Here is a 16,747-nt window from a genome sequence, read left to right on the forward strand (position 1 = left end):
AGTAGTGCTCAAATTCTTAGGAATAATATATAAAACTCTCTATTTGCGTAATGTATAAAAAGATAACACACATTAAAACTAAATAGCGTCAGAGCGACCAACCTCCACTTTACAGTGTTTTGGACCGAACCAGAACCGTTCCGTACTTTTGTTTCTGCCCCCCTGGCCAAATTAACCTTCAATGTAAAAGTGTGCACACTTGAAGCTAATTACTGACACATACACGAGTTCAGTAGATTGATACTTCTGCTTTTATTACTTCCTGGACCCCGGCTAATATACCGTGAGCCGGATATTTTGTTATCAAATCAAATATCAAATAAGACAAGCGTATGCAGACCACAAGATATACATATTCATTATTGTGACAAAGTATAAGCTTTTAGCTGGGTTATATCTGTATAAGGGAATAGCAGACTATCATAGCTAAATAGGGTGTCTTGTTTCCAGTTCTTGAAAACAGGCGCAATCTTCTTTTAACTTGCTCTTAACTCTTGCAATTCTGTTCCACAAAAAGGGGGAAGCTGGCAGAAATCTAATTGAGCATGGTTAAGGCTAATAGCTGGTTATATGAGATAAGCACTTATATCTATGCGATTATATTAGAAATAGGCATTTCATCATGGCACTCATAATCACATCCACTACAACAGTGCATATTAATATTCTAAAAAATTTCAAAAACACATTTATAAAACCACACAAAGAAAATTTGTTTTTATAATCAGATACTAAATTCATATATGAAAAACTTCATATATAAAAAATTTTCATATAAAAAAATACCCATGAAATATCTTTTCTATGCAAAAAATTCATATAAAAAAATCGCATGACCTAAAATTTAATTAGCGATCCGAAATAAAACAATTTAAGTCAAACTCTACATTTAAACCCATAGGCACTGCCACCTTAGTTTCACATACCCAGTATGATTCTCAACGGCCAAGTTGTCGGATAAAATTACCCCCCCTCCAGTGTTTCTTAACTCTCTCAACACTCCAAAATTTGAGGTGTCTGGGGTTACTATTGTGAAACAATTTAAAATGCTTAGAAACGTTATGGGTTATGAGTCCTTTCTTAATAGTATTAACATGTTCGCCAATTCTGACTTGTAACGGTCTGGAAGTTCTACCTACGTATTGCAAGCCGCACTCTCATTCCAACATATATACGACTCCTGTGGTCGCACAAGTAATCAACTCTTTAATTCTATAAGTCTTATTGGTGGCGGCTGCCACAAAATCCTTTCTTTTCTTCATATTACCTCTGGACTGCCTACAGGCTGCACATCGCCCGCACGCATAGAAGCCAGTCAGAAAGGAAAAAAGCCTATTCTCTACTTGGGCAGGGGGGTCAATTACCCCTGGTGCTAATCTGTCCCTAAGCGTGGGTGCCTTCCTGTAAATGAACTGAGGCCTTTTCGGGGAGGACTGGACCCAAAATCCTGTCCTGCTTTAATATAGGCCAATGCCTCTGGATGATTTTTTCAAATTTTTTATATTGGATGTTGTAGTCCAAAACTATCTTCATATTAGTAGAAGTATTTGCATTCTTACGTGACATGTTGGAAACCAAAATCTTTCTATCCATTTTTCTTACCATTTCCACCTCCTTCTCAAGGCCTAATCTATCATAACCCTTTCTCCTGAAATTGAGTTGACAGAACCTGAGACTGGGCAATAAAATCTTCCTCCTGAGGTGCAGTTCCATCGTAGATGAACCCCTCCTGGGTATGTTACATAGCAATTTGCTATGATGACCACTCCCTAATGGAATCAAAGAATTCCGGTCCGTCGGCTTAAATTGATTGACCATCTTAAAGATATGATTTTCTTTAAAAATTTCTAGATCGAGAAAGACTGTCCGCTCAGTACTAATATTCCAAGATAAGATAATATTTTTATTGTTGGCATTTAATTTATTCATAAAGACCTCTAAACCAGATCTTTCATCCTCCCAAATCATAATTAAATCATCAATATACCTATGTTAACATACTAGCTTGGGGGGTCAGTTTTTGAACTCACATTCTTCCTCCCAGTGGGCTATAAATAAATTGGCCACAAATAAATCGGCCACACTGGGAGCAAACCGAGCCCCCATCGCAACTCCCCTAGTCTGTAGGAAGAACTGCCTATTGTACCAAAAGTAATTTCTCGACAGACAAAAGCTCAGACAACTCAAAATAAATTTCTTATGTTTCCTTGAGAGGTCAGATAACAAAAAAGCCCATCTGATCGAAGATAAAGCGTCTTCATGACCAATAATAGTATACAGTGAACTTACATCCGCTATGATTAGGAAACTTGCTGGGGAGGCTTTAAGGTTCTCTAGAATCTGAATGATATGTTTTGTATCTTTTAGGAATGCCTCAGTGTTGATCACCATGGGTTGGAGAAAAGTGTCAATGTATTGACCCAGTCTAGATGAGACTGAGTCAATACCATTGACAATCGATATTCTGCACATGATATATAAGATGTAGTTGCTTACCAGGTTTTCACACATCTCAGGAGGGATTTTGGTCCACTCTTTACAGATCTTCTGTAAATCCTTAAGGTTTCCTGGCTGTCGGTTGCCAACTTAAAGTTTCAGCTCCCTCCATAAATTTTCTATAGGATTAGGGTCTGGAAACTGACTAGGCCACTTCATGACCTTAATGTGCTTCTTCTTGAGCCACTCCTTTGTTGCCTTGGCAGTATGTTATGGGCCATTGTCATGCTGGAAGATCCACCCGTGACCCATCTTTAGTGTGCTGGCAGAGGGAAGAAGGTTCCCGTCCAAGATTTTACAATACATGGTCCATTGGCCATTTAATGCTCAAAGTCAGCCTGTACATTTAGCAGAGAAACCACCCCAAAGCATAATATTTCCACCTTTGTGCTTGACTGTAGGGATGTGTTCTTAGGGTCATAGTCAGCATTTTTCTTCCTCAAAACAGGGAGAGTCGAGTTGGTGCCAAAGAGCTAAATTTTGGTCTCATCTGACCACAGCACTTTCTCCCAATCCTTCTCTGAATAATTTAGGTGTTCATTGGCAAACTTCAGAGGGGCCTGTACATATGTCTTCTTGAGGAGAAAGACCTTGCGGGCGCTGCACGATTTCAGTCTATGGTGGCATTTTGTGTTACCAATGGTTTGTTTGGTGACTATGCTCCTGACTGCCTTGAGATCAATCACAAGCTCCTCCCGTGTAGTTCTGGGCTGATCCCTCACTTTTCTCATGATCATCCTTACCCCATGAGGCAAATACTGTATTTAGTCTTTGGGAGACAGAATTATTGTTGGTTGGTAAGGGATCAAATGCGTATTTTACTCACTGAACTGCAACTCAATTTATAACATTTGTATCATTGTTTTTTCTGGATTTCTGGTTGATATTCTGTTTATATCGTTTAAAATACACCTATGATAAGAATTATAGACCCTTCATTGGGGGGGGGGGGGGGGGGGTTAAAATGGATAATGAATAGTGGGGGTGCCTCCAGTTTTTAATGCTAGAAACCCCTCTTAATGATCATTTACTACCTTAGTCCAATTTTGCTATGGAGGGGATCCTTTTTTTCAGTTTCACTTAAAGTGAACAGATTATCCATACATTTTAGTCCATAATTCACCTGTTAAAGTGGTTTTAAACCCTTACATATACTCATTGAAGTGGCATCAGGTGATACGCAGAGATGAAACAAATCCTCCAACATAAGTTGTTCCTGTTTATCTGCAGCTATCTCTTCTCTACATTTGTTCAAAGTCCAGTTTTTTAAAGATTGTGTGAGAGCTCAGAAAAAGGGAGGCAGAGAACTAAAATTACGATCTGCAGAGCTCAGGGAAGGAGAGCTGATTGGTGGAAAGGGATATACCCACCTTCACTCAGGAACAGAGCTGAGACTGTCAATCACAGGCTGTGTCCTGGAGCTCCCTCCCAGTTGCCCTTTTTCTTGGTGTCAGGAAAACTGGTCAGAAGTGATTCATGTTGATAGCAGAAAAACGAAAGACAGGAATGACACTTAGTGCTCTAGATTGAGACAAGTATACACTATAGAGGGATATGCTTGGTCATATTTCATGTCTGAGGTTTACAACCACTCTAATCTTTCTTTTTAATCTGTTGCCAGACTTTGGAGAACTTAGTAAGAAGTTGGCTGAAGTGTGGAAACAACTGCCAGAAAAGGATAAACTTGTAAGTGAAAACTGTAAAAGAAGGAAGCTCTGTCTGTTCCAAGCTTTTATGTTAATTGGGGTTTGTCTATACAGGTGCATCTTAAAAAATTTGAATCTCACGAAAAAGTTAATTTATTTCAGTAATTAAATTCAAAGAGTGAAACTCCATATATTTTATAGATTCATTACACACAGAGTGATATATTTCAAGCATTTTTTTGTTTTATTATATTAGAATTATAAAATAGAATAATTACAATAAGACCAAATTATAATATTACATAAGACCAATATAAAAAAAAAGGAAATGTTGGCTTACTGAAAAGTATGTCCATGTGCAGTATAGTACGCACTCAATACTTGGTCGGGGCTCCTCTTGCTTGAATTGCTGCATCAATGCGGCGTGGCATGAAGGCAATCAGCCTGCGGTACCGCTGAGGTGTAATGGAAGTTCAGGTTGCTTTGATGGTGGCCTTTAGCTCATCTGCATTGCTGGGTCTGGTGTCTCTCATCTTCCTCTTGACAATACCCCACTTCATGGGGTTTAGGTCAGGTGAGTTTGCTGGCCAATCAAGCACAGTGACACCACGATCGTTAAACCTGGTATTCATACTTTTGTCAGTGTGGGCAGCTGCCAAATCCTGCTGGAAAATGAAATCGGCATCTTCATAAAGCTGGTCAGCTGGTCAATTTCCTGGTAGAGGACTACGCTGGTTTTGGACTTGATAAAACACGGTGGACCAACACCAGCAAATGACATGGCTCCCCAAATTACTCACTGCGGAAACTTCACACTGGACCTCATGCAACTTGGATTCTGTGCCTCTCCACTCTTCCTCCAGACACTTTACCACAGTCCGTGATGTTTTGGGAAGCCATGTCATCTACTGGTGTTGGTCCATTGTGTTTCAAGTCCAAAGTAAGCTCAGCCCTCTACCAGGAAATTCTAGAGCATTTCATGCTTCCCTCTGCGGATCAGCTTTATGGAGATGCTGATTTTATTTTTCAGCAGCACTTGGCACCTGCCCACACTGCCAAAAGTACCAATACCTGGTTTATTAATTATGGTATCACTGTACTTGATTGGCCAGCAAACTCGCCTGACCTAAACCCCATAGAGAATCTGTGGGGTATTGTCAAGAGGTAGACGAGAGCAATGCAGATGAGCTAAAAGCCACTATCAAAGAAACCTGGGCTTCCACAACACCTCAGCAGTGCCACAGGCTGATTGCCACCATACCACGCTGCATTGATGCAGTAATTCATGGAAAAGAACATACTGTACATGGACAAGTGATGCAGAGGAGCGAGTGTGCCTAAACCACCTCAGAAGGTCAAAGAGGTAGGTAAGGCATTGCTTCCCCCTCCCCCCCCCTTCCCCTTCTCCCCTTTCCCCCCTTCCCCATCTCCCCTTTCCCCTCTCCCCCCTCCCCCCTCTCCCCCCTCCCCGGTGGTCCTGATTTGTTGGGCTACGTAGCAGAAATACAAATTGAACCTGTGCCAGGGATAGTACATATACTGCCTTTGGTAATCGGTGCACAAAGTGGCGTCGTGCCGATTTAGACTGTGCTATTAACAGCAATGGCTGCCGATTTTAGGCATGCGATTTGACATGTTGAGTCGCATGCCAAATCACTTCAATATGGATGTGCTATCTCTATTCAGAATTGTTATATTGTTGCACATCAGACATATACAAGATTGAAGGTTGTCTGTCCTTTATGTCTTACATATACTGCCTTATTGGCTGCATATCAGAAAGGACACAGCAGTGAAGGTTGCTTGTCTTTTTCTGATTTGTTTTTGCTGCTCAGCAGGGAGACACATTGAGGATGGTGGCATCTCTGCTCAGTATTGGTATATTGCTACACATCAGACATACACAAAGATTGAAGATTGTTTGTGTCCTGTATGTCCTATATTTACTGCCTTATCGTCTGTATATCAGAAAGGCACAGCAGTGAGCAGTGTTTCTCATTGATCTACCTTGCTGCTTCTTAGGGATACACAGCAGGGGGTTGTTGGCTGCACTCCTCCAGGGAGTCACAGTATTGGGGACCCCTCGCTTGTTCGACCTGAAAACTGCTTTTTTTTTTTTCCCTGCGACCTGTGTAATCTTGAGGTCTGTGGATCCAGAAAGCAGGGACTGCTGGAGTTGCACAGACACAAATGGTACCCAATGGTAGCCATAGTGTATGACTTTCTCATGCATCTTGCAGTCCCAAGTCGCAGGTTGGGTCGCATGGGTGTGGGAGCCCTAAGCTTATCTGTCCCTTCTGGTTGAGGTTTTGCTACACAGCAGGAATACTCCTCATGGAGTTATTGCCTTATTTTGCAGTAGACCAGAAAGATCGCAGCTGTAAAAGCTGTCTGTTTTTTCTCTGTTTTTATGTTACTGCACAGCAGAAATACTCAACATTGGAGCTTGTTGATGCTTTCTGTTTCATATTGCCTTACCTTACTGCACTTCAGAAAAACACAATGCTGCAGGTTGCTTTTGTCCTTTCTCAGTGTTGGTTCTGTCTGATTACACTACAGAACTGCATAACAGAAAAGATTGTCTTGTGTTCCATATTATTTTACCCTGTGGGACAGCAGAAATGCACAGCATGGGGGCGTGGCTTAGCTATGGAAGTGTGAGGACGCACCGCCAGGAGCTCTGCACTGGAACGGGCTGAGAATCACCCGTAGAACCGAGCAGTCAAGCCAGCTTCACATGCCAGGGGGCCGCAAACACCCACCGGCCACTGAGGAACGAGGGGACCTGAAATCTCCCATTATTTCTTACAGCAACAGCAAATCTCGCCAGCCGGACGGAGCAAGATGGCGCCACCACGAGTCTCCACGGCGAACGCTGCAACCACAGGTAAGAGGGGCACACAGCTAGCTGTATCCGTGACAGAGGAGGACTTTCCCCCCTTATCACACAGGGCTCCTTCACCCATACAGTCCCCTGCCATCCCGCTTGCGGACACTCCATCACCGTCGGATGGCACAGGGGATCGGTGCGGCATGGTGGAGGGCTCACTGAGGGATATAGTGTCGGGCCTACCCTCTAAACAGGCCCTAAATGCAATGGCCACTTCAATAGTTAATGCCCTCACTAGGGAACTGCATGACCTAAAGCAGCAAGTCGACACAGTAGAGGAGCGGGTGACTGTCATTGAATCCTCCCATGCAGACACTGAAAGCCGCATCACATCCTTAGAATCTGAACACAGGGCCTTTCGCCGCCATCTTGTGGATGTCCACCTGCGACTCGATGACGGCGAGAACCGGAGCAGGCGGAATAATTTACGCCTCAGAGGTATCCCAGAGGCCACGATGGGCCCCGATCTCCGGTCCACTGTCATCGCTATTTTGAACCAGGTCTTAGGGAAACCACCTACCGCCTATCTGGAATTAGACAGGGTGCACTGCATACCGGGTCCCAGGGCCCCTTCTTCTGCACAGCGATCAACGGCTGACACTGATCTCCCCCGAGATGTCTTGTGCAGATTGCACTTCTTTACAATTAAGGAGGATATTTTACGTCTAGCATGGGAGAAGGGCCCGATAGACTTTGATGGAGCTACCATCCGGATCTTTCCAGACATATCCAGGCTAACACGCGTCATGCGAGGGATGATGAGACCCCTGTTGGATGTAATCCGCGAGGCTGACGCCACTTATCGCTGGGGTCACCCCTTTCATTTAATAGTCAAGAAACAAGGATCTGAATTTCACCTTCGCACGCCGGATCAGCTTCCCGCACTGTTTCACTTCATTGCCAGACCGGTGATGGACGTACCTAATTGGTTTAAATACTTGCTTTCACAGGATACACCTGGCCCTTCTGCCCCCCGGCAACAGAGGGTTCGAGGCTCCCGGTCTCGCCAACCCAACCGAGAAGCCATCAGATCTCATCCGACTTCATCCAAGGATTAATCACTCCCTAACGTACAGGAACTGGTAAGACTCACAGTATTCCATGTCTGCATCACCCTTCACCTTCACCCTAGTTGGCGACTCACCCAGGATCATTCAAGCTGACAGTTCAAGAACATGACTATACCTAGGAGACGTGATTACACGGGCTCTCTACCACTTCACCTCATGCGGCGCCGTCTGGCCTAGCATGTCTCCCCACTTGCCGTTTTTATTTTTTATATTTTTTCCTGGTTTTCCATTTGGGGTCCTGCTGGATGGGGTGGGGCTGCATTGTATAAAATGTCTCTAGGGGTCACAACAGGGCTTGGCCTGTGCGGGTCTGCGCACTGCTCCCTTACTCTGGTCCTCTCGGGTATTGGTGGGGGTCGTGTGTTGATCTGCATGGGCCTCGCCACCATGAGGTCCAACCTCTTGGGTCACAGTCACAGGCTGCAAGGATGCCTATATGCTTTTTGTTCTCCCTTTTTTTTTTTTTTGTGAGTACAGCACTCCTTTTTGCATTTTCGTTTTATTATGTTATGTTTGGGTTGTGTTTATGTTTACGATAATAGGGTGTTTGTGTACCTGTTCTCTCTTATCCGTTCCTGGACAATGTTTCATAGGCCTGGAACCTGGCATTTTGGCCTTGATGCTCCGGGAGACGGGACGTGGGGGGCCCTGCGCATGCTTGGCTCAGGAATCCGGGTGGCTTGTGCGGGACCCTCCTGTCCATAGGTCGCCTCAGCGGTGCAGTAACGCCGGGCAGCCATAAGAAAATGGGTATTACTGTGTTTCACATGACTACCAGAATCCCACTGGAGCTACGATTTTCTATCCTTTAAGCTGGTTAAAATGTTGTTTGCATATTCATTTACTATGGTTCTCATTGTCCCAATCTAGTGCATCTCCTCTATGCAGAGTAGTTTTTGTATTTATCTTTAAGGTTATATATTTACCTTACAAACAGCGATCCTCGCTGCACTGACCACCCCCATTTAGGGCGGCCTCCCGGTTGCTATATTTGGTTAATCGGGGGTCCATAGAATAATTGTATTACAGCCTAGATTTTCCCTTTCAACTTCCCTACCCCTTCCCTACTCTCCACTAATCTTCTGTTCCCAGCTGTCTCTTGCTCTGTTTCCTCCCCCTTCTTTTCCCGGTGGTGCTGCCCCCCGGCTGGGCGGCGACGTGGGTTAAAAGCGATTGCCCTCTTTATCCTCATAACAGTGTCTGTCGTGGTGATAGACAACGCGATGGGTCTCCTAAAGGTTGCCTCCCTCAGTGTCCGTGGCCTTAATATCCCGGAAAAACGCTCTCAACTTCTAGCTGACCTACGTAGAGGCAAAACTCAAGTTGCCTTTTTACAGGAAACTCACTTTCATGGTGACCGTATCCCCAAATTGACTAACAGATCCTTCCTGACGGTATACCACAGTATCTCGCCCATCTCCAAATCTAAGGGGGTCAGCATTTTGGTAGCAAAGTCGGTACCATGGACGTTCGAGGCGCAGCGAGTAGACCCACAGGGCCGCTTGCTCCTGCTTAAGGGAAAGGTCTTTGACGTGCAGGTCACCTTCGCCAATGTATACTTTCCCAATGTAGATCATGTACAATTCTTATGTGGGCTAATACCTCAGCTATTGGAGTTCTCAGAGGGGATGCTTATCTTTGGGGGGGATATGAATTTTGCGTTGGACCCTCTGCTAGACACCTCACGGGGCGCCTCCCACCTTTCCTATGCCCGTCTGAAACGGTTGAAGGCTGACCTTCACACCCTGCGCCTAACAGACCCATGGCGCCTACTGCATCCTCAAGACAGAGACTATTCTTATTTTTCGCAAGTCCATCACTCATATTCATGACTGGACTACCTGTTACTATCTCATAAGGACCTAGCAAGGGTGGTGGCATCTTCTATAGATGTCATCTCCCTCTCAGACCATGCTCCAATACACCTGACGCTTCAACTGGGGCCAATGACTAAATCCCCACCCTCCTGGAGACTAAATGAGGCTTTGCTGCAGTCTGAGGAGATTCGCGCTGAGGTACTGGTCAAGTTGCAGGAATATTTTTCCTTAAATGAAGCCTCGGTCCCAAACCCTTTAGTGACGGGGGAGGCACATAAGACGGTCATCAGGGGCATCCTAATTAGTATAGGGGCTCGTCTTAAAAGGGAGAGAACTCGTCGAACAGAGGAACTTCTCCTCCAGATCCAGGCCTTAGAACGCTCCCATAAGGCTAGTTTAGCTCGCTCCACCTACCAGGAGCTACTCAAGGCTCGCGAAAAACTTCGCTCACTCTTACTACACAAAACGAAAGAGAAATTGGCATGGGCACGACGCACGATGTATGAGTTCTCAAATAAACCTAGCGAGAGCACTAAGAGGCCCACGTACCAAAACCCACATCTCTCACATCATATCCTCATCCGGCCGGAGGGTGTGTACATCGTCCGACATGGCAGAGGAGTTCCGATCATTCTATAAGGATCTCTATAATTTAGACAGGCCTCCACCCGAAGATCCTAATTCAGCCGGAGGTTTCACTCCAGGCTCATACTTAGCCTCTTCAGGCATGCCTTCCCTATCGGCCGACACCCAGGAGGAGCTGGAGGAACCCATTACAGTGGAGGAGCTGGGTATAGCACTAGCGAATTCAAAGCCAAAGAAAGCCCCAGGTCCAGATGGCCTTACACCAGCCTATTATAAGACCTTTTTTGAGACGCTCTCTAAACCATTTGTTTCTGCGCTTCATTCGATTACAAAAGGGAATTCTTTCCCCTTGGACACTCTAAGAGCTTATATATCACTCATTCCAAAGGAGGGGAAGGATCTACAGCGCTGTGGGAGCTATCGGCCGATAGCTCTACTGAATGCTGACTTAAAATTTTTCGCCAAGATATTGGCGAATAGGCTGCTTCCATATATACCGAGCCTAATTCATAAAGACCAAGCAGGCTTTGTACCACAACGGGAACCTCGCGACAATACCATTAGGGTAATCAACCTGATTCATGCGGCCAGGACATCACGTCGACCCCTTCTCCTGCTGTCAACAGACGCGGAGAAGGCCTTCGACCGGGTGGATTGGACTTTCATCAGGGCCACTTTAGAACATATTGGCCTGCGCACTTCGATGCTCAGCTGGATATTGTCACTCTACTCCGATCCCACGACTGCGGTGAAGGTCAACGAGACGAGGTCGGGGTATTTCAATATCCGAAACGGAACCCGTCAGGGCTGCCCCCTGTCCTCGTTGATCTTTATACTCACCCTAGAACCTTTGCTCTGTAGGATACGGCCAAACCCAAATATTGTAGGCTTCCGTAAATCCTCAGGGGCTCATAAGGTCGCCGCTTTCGCGGATGACCTTATTTTCTTCCTGGCAGACCCACTTGCATCGCTCCCTATTTTGCTCCATTCCCTTCGGGAATATGGGGCCCTGTCCCTCTTTCAAATAAATATGACCAAATCCTCCCTGCTTAACATTACGTTGGGCCCAGACACAGTGCGTCAATTACGTTCAGATTACCAATTCCATTGGGCAACCAATACCTTCCCCTATTTAGGAGTGGCGATTACCCCCGATCCCGCCGACCTGTATCAAGCCAATTTCATTCCAATGCTTCAGAATCTCAAAACGGATCTACATCACTGGCATTCCCTCACCCTAACATGGTTTGGTCGCTGTAATGCCATCAAGATGACCGCGTTGCCGAGGGTTCTTTACTTGCTACAAGCCTTCCCCATCTACCTCCCATCCCCCTTCTTCAAGCGAATTGACGCATTGTTTCGAGAGTTTGTCTGGTCACACCGAAAGCCACGCATTAAATTGCAATTACTACATATGGCGAAACGTAGGGGGGGGGGTTGGACTCCCGGACATGAAAGCCTACTATAGGGCAATGCACCTTACCAGGCTTATTGACTGGCACTGTCATGTGGAGGCAAAACAATGGGTAACGATGGAGCTGGAGGACTCCGACGGCACAGCCAAGAGCTGGCCATGGATTACCACCCCATTACCAAGGGTCCTTGTCGATCACCCCACCTTAGGCAGCACATTACAGGTTGCCAGAGAAACTTTTCACAAATCCTTGGTATCCCCCATTCCCTCCCCCATGGTGCCGGTTTTGGGTAACCCAGACTTCCCACCTGGCTGCCAGGGGCCAATTTTTAGGTCTCTGTCGGCGGAGGGGAAGTGGCCTCACCTTCATGACTTTCTTGGGCCAAATGGTCAGCTTAGTGCAGCTGTCGGATTGGAAGACATCAACCCGCCACTGGACTTCTTGAGTGGTCTCCAATTGCGTACCTTCTTACGCCGCTGCGCACGGATCTTAGGCAGTCCACGCCCGCTCACAGAGTTGGAACAGATATGCCACCGTAGGGAACCCATACGCCACTCTCTGTCCTTAATCTATTCCTCCCTGATTTCCCCGGCAGAGGGATTTATTCCCCCTTTTATTTCTAAGTGGGAGGATGATTTGGGAGTCCGCTTTGATGACTCCCAGAGGGAGAAGATTCTACATTTCGCCTAAAAATCCTCTTTAGCCACCAGGGTCCACGAGACCTGTTACAAAATTGTGACTAGATGGTACAGAGTGCCATCCATTCTGCATCCTTTCTTTCCTCAGGTCCCAAGTCTATGCTGGCGGTGTGGGACGGGGGAGGGAACAATGTTCCATATTTTCTGGGATTGCTCTAAAATCAAACCCTATTGGCGGGAGGTGACACGCACGATCGAACATCTGACTGGTGCCACGTTGAACGGTGACCCTGGGGCATGTCTGCTGCATCTTTCTAGACGACCAATCAAGAAATACAAAGCCTCCCTTACCATACAGTTACTGAACACAGCCAAGGCTTGCATCCCCTTATTTTGGAGATCGGAGACCCCACCAACTAAAACTCAGTGGTATGCCAAGGTTAATGAGTTGCGCGATATGGAGGATCTTACTGCCACTTTGTATGGTTGGGAGGAGGCCTTTCGTGAGACATGGCGACCCTGGCAACACTTCATTTACACTGAGGTGTACCTCCGTGAGGTGACACTGGCTGAATGACCCTTGGTGTGGGGGCGCCGCCCAGTCAGGGGGCCCAGCCACCGCTCCTAGCCTTTTCTTTACCTCTTCATTCATCTTCATCTTTCTCCCCCCCTTGCTTCCCTTTTACTCACCCCTATTTCTCCCTTCCCTATGTTTCCTTCCCACTCCTCCCTTTTCTCCTCTTGTTGCTCTATCCCATTTTTATACCCCTTCAGCGATGGGAAGGTCTATCCAGATATGTTGTATATCTTGGTGTGCATCACACTTTGGCAGTATCCCATGGCTGAACTTTGCTGACTATCTAGGGAGTATTCACCCCTGGTCAGCGGAGAGTTTTTTTTTTTCATTCATTATTTGATGATCAAAGGTGCACGATTTAAATGATAAACAGGGTTACTCTCAGGAAACCTCCCTGGTTGAGTAGTTGGTCAGTTGCCTAGTATGACCCATTTCCTCCTGTCTCATATATGTTCCACTGATCGTGCAAGCAGGAGAATGACTACTCTTCAGTACTGAAACGACAAATAACTCTGTTAATGACTATTCTCCACTATTGTTTTTATTATAATCACAAAAGCTGTATGATGTTTTATGCTATGGTCTACTGAACTGTAACATTTAATTTTGGAAAATAAAGGAATTACAAAAAAAAGAAATGCACAACATGGGAGTTGGTGTTTTTTTTTTCCGTGTTCATATTGATCTTATAACTGTTTTTGGTGGTTCATTAGAAATACGCAACATAGAAGTTTGGGTCTTTCTGTCTTATATTTATGGCCTTGTTTTGCTGTACATCAGTAAAACACCACAGTAAAGGGGTTTCCCGTCCTTTCTGTATTTATATCAGTTATGACCTAGCTAGCTGCACTTCAGAAATATGCAGCATTTAGGGTTTGTTTGTGTCTTAATGCTTACACCTCGGCCGCACATCAAAAAAAACAGACTGTGAGGACTGTTTGTCTACATTGAGGTTCAGATTTGGGTCTCTTCCCATATTTGATATGTCGGTTTCGCTAGTCACACTCAGATACACAACATTGTTGTCTATACTTGTGTCCTTTCTGTCTAAATCTATTGTGCTGTGCCCACAATCTATGGTCTTTTTATTTGTGATATTAGTAATACATGTATCACCTTTTGTATTTTAGCTTTCTTTTCCGTAGTGGGGCCAGGAGTTCTGGCTGCAGACGTCACATGTCAGAAAGCCTCGACCCCTTACATTCAGGGACACCAGAACCATTTCCTAGGGTTGAAGCCCAGTAGTGTTATGGGACACTGGAGGAAGGCGATAATGAATCATCCTGTTTAGTAAGAACTTGGGAAGTTCTGTTCAGAGGAGCATTATGGCCTGAAGATGAAGTATAAAGATGTATACCGGACCGAATAGGTTACGGCTCGGTGCATGGCCTTCATTTCGCCCTTCTAGCAAAACTAGATGTAGCAATATGAGTGTTCTACTCCTGCTATGGACTTAATCTTCTGACGTAGGCTCTCAGGTGTAAGTAAAGTCATAGATCGGGCATGACTTTAAACCCCGGGATCAAGCTTCTGTTAATCTATTTACCCTTATGTAGGCTTCCCCTTAGTCTTTGCTGACGTAAAGATAAAAAGGAACAAAAAAGGTTGTCTGTCAGGGGCCCCCCTTTTTTGCAGTTTTATTTCCCTGAACAGGGTAGTGTTAAGACAGGCCCTCTTATTGATCAATGTAGTGTCCTTGTCTTACAACATGGGTATCTGATTAATCTTTTTAGTGGTTCTAAGTAGCACCTACAGGCACAATAGGCCATGGTTGTTAGATGTTTGAGACAGGCAATTTTGCTAACCTACAGGTTTAACATGTTTTCTGATTCCATCTTTAAGCGTTCACTCCACCTAGATCCTGCATCCGAAGCAGGGACATCTGTGGAGCAGACCTGCAGATCAGCTGCATGATCCAGCTAAGATACCTTCATCAAGCATATGGAGTGGAGGTAAAGCTCACTGCAGAACCGAGGTTCGCCAAAAGGGTCTTGCAGTGGTCCCACCCTAAGGTAGGCCTGAGGTACTTGCTTATCCTCTCAGGTGTGCCGTCCTGGAAGATGACTTGAGAAAAGTACTGGTTACTTACCGGTAACTGTCTTTCTGGGAAATCTTCCAGGATGTCAGGCCTACTTCCTGCCCATTGGAGGAGGGAAAATTGTAGAACACTAGAAGGTGAGTGCCTAGGAATGATTTCCCTTGTGAACCGGGTTCAGGAGTTACTACTCTACAAACTGAGGATCAAGGAGAAGGGTGGGGACTTAAAACAGCTGTCGATTGATTGTGTTTCCTGTAGGGAGGAGCCTCTCATCTCTCAGGTGTGCTGTACTGGAAGATTTCACAGAAAGACAGTTACCGGTAAGTAACTGGTACTTTTCTGTATTAAATATCCTTTTTTTTTTAATTTGTTTTATGTAATATTCAAATTTTCTGAGATACTGAATTTTGGGTTTTCACTAGCTCAATGCTGTAATCATCAAAATTAAAAGAAAGACGTGCAGGGCGTGGCCTGGAGCGGCATGAAGTAGGACGCTGGTGAGCTGAGCTCTGCTGGCCCGATATCCTGATCGACATATCCTGGGACCTCATCACCCGCAATCCACCTGTTTTTGGCCGCCTACACACCCGGCGCCCCCTGTGATCATGTTGTCTAAGCAGAAGAAAAACGCTGAGGCGGCGGCCAAACTGGACAAATACCGGCGAACAGACCAGGATCCCCTGGAGCAAGATGGCGGCGCCACGCTGGGAGAGGGGACTGCTACAGGGGCTGACACAGCGAGGGTACTTGATGCCATCACCGCCTGCCAAGAAGCCATAACGTCCTGCCAAACCACCCTGACTGCCAGGATCGAGAAAGTAAAGGTGGACATCTCCCCGGTGAGGCATAAACTAAGGGACAGGGTTAAAGACACAGAAACTTGGCTGAGCACTGTGGAGGACAGACAGCATGCAGCTGCAAGTGAATCAATTACTCCAGAAGCAGGATGAAATGGAAAACAGGCTCAGAAGGTGCAACCTAAGATTTATCGGACTGCCTGAGGGAGAAGAGGGAGCAGAACCCCCCCCCCCCCCCCATTCTTGGAGCAACTCCTGTGCACTACATACGGTAAGGAGGCCTTTCCCACTACCTTTGTTGTTGAACTGGCCCAATGCATGTCTCTGGTCAGTGCCTCACCTCGCACATTCATTGCAAAATTAATTAATTATAGAGATCGGGACACTATACTGCGCCAAAGCAGGGAGAAGGGAAATATTCCTTATGGCAAAAAGATAATAGTGGTGTTCCCGGATTTCTCTGCAGAGGTACAGCGCAGACACAAAAGTTTCACAGAAGCTAAAAGACGCCTACGTATCAAGTATGCCATGCTTTTCCCTGCAGGCCTTCGGGTGGAGGGGGACGACAGAGTGCACTTTTTTGATCTGGATGCAGCCATTTTCTGGCTTGAACACAGGGAAACTTGCAGCTAAGTGTCTATTGTTCATCTTTGTGCTTTCCCTAATTTCCCACCTGACTAACTCTTATTCCACGGGCTCGGGAACCTTGGATATGTGACGTCTCCTTACCCACCTTAGGACACTAAATTAATAAAATTGGTACAACTGCTGTACCAGA

At 45.7% G+C, this 16,747-nt stretch overlaps 1 protein-coding gene across 7 annotated transcripts in view; it reads left to right on the forward strand.

Moving 5' to 3' along the window:
* The window catches only part of HMGXB4 (HMG-box containing 4), a 105,837-nt gene that overhangs the window by 36,599 nt on the left and 52,491 nt on the right, over nt 1-16,747 (forward strand). For all 7 annotated transcript variants that reach the window (XM_073592623.1, XM_073592621.1, XM_073592617.1 and 4 more), the window contains one exon: nt 4,118-4,182. In XM_073592623.1, coding sequence (XP_073448724.1) covers nt 4,118-4,182 — 65 coding nt within the window. The remainder of the gene's footprint in view (nt 1-4,117; nt 4,183-16,747) is intronic.

This window comes from Aquarana catesbeiana, linkage group LG07 (assembly GCF_042186555.1).
Source record: "Aquarana catesbeiana isolate 2022-GZ linkage group LG07, ASM4218655v1, whole genome shotgun sequence".
Lineage (NCBI taxonomy): Eukaryota > Metazoa > Chordata > Amphibia > Anura > Ranidae > Aquarana > Aquarana catesbeiana.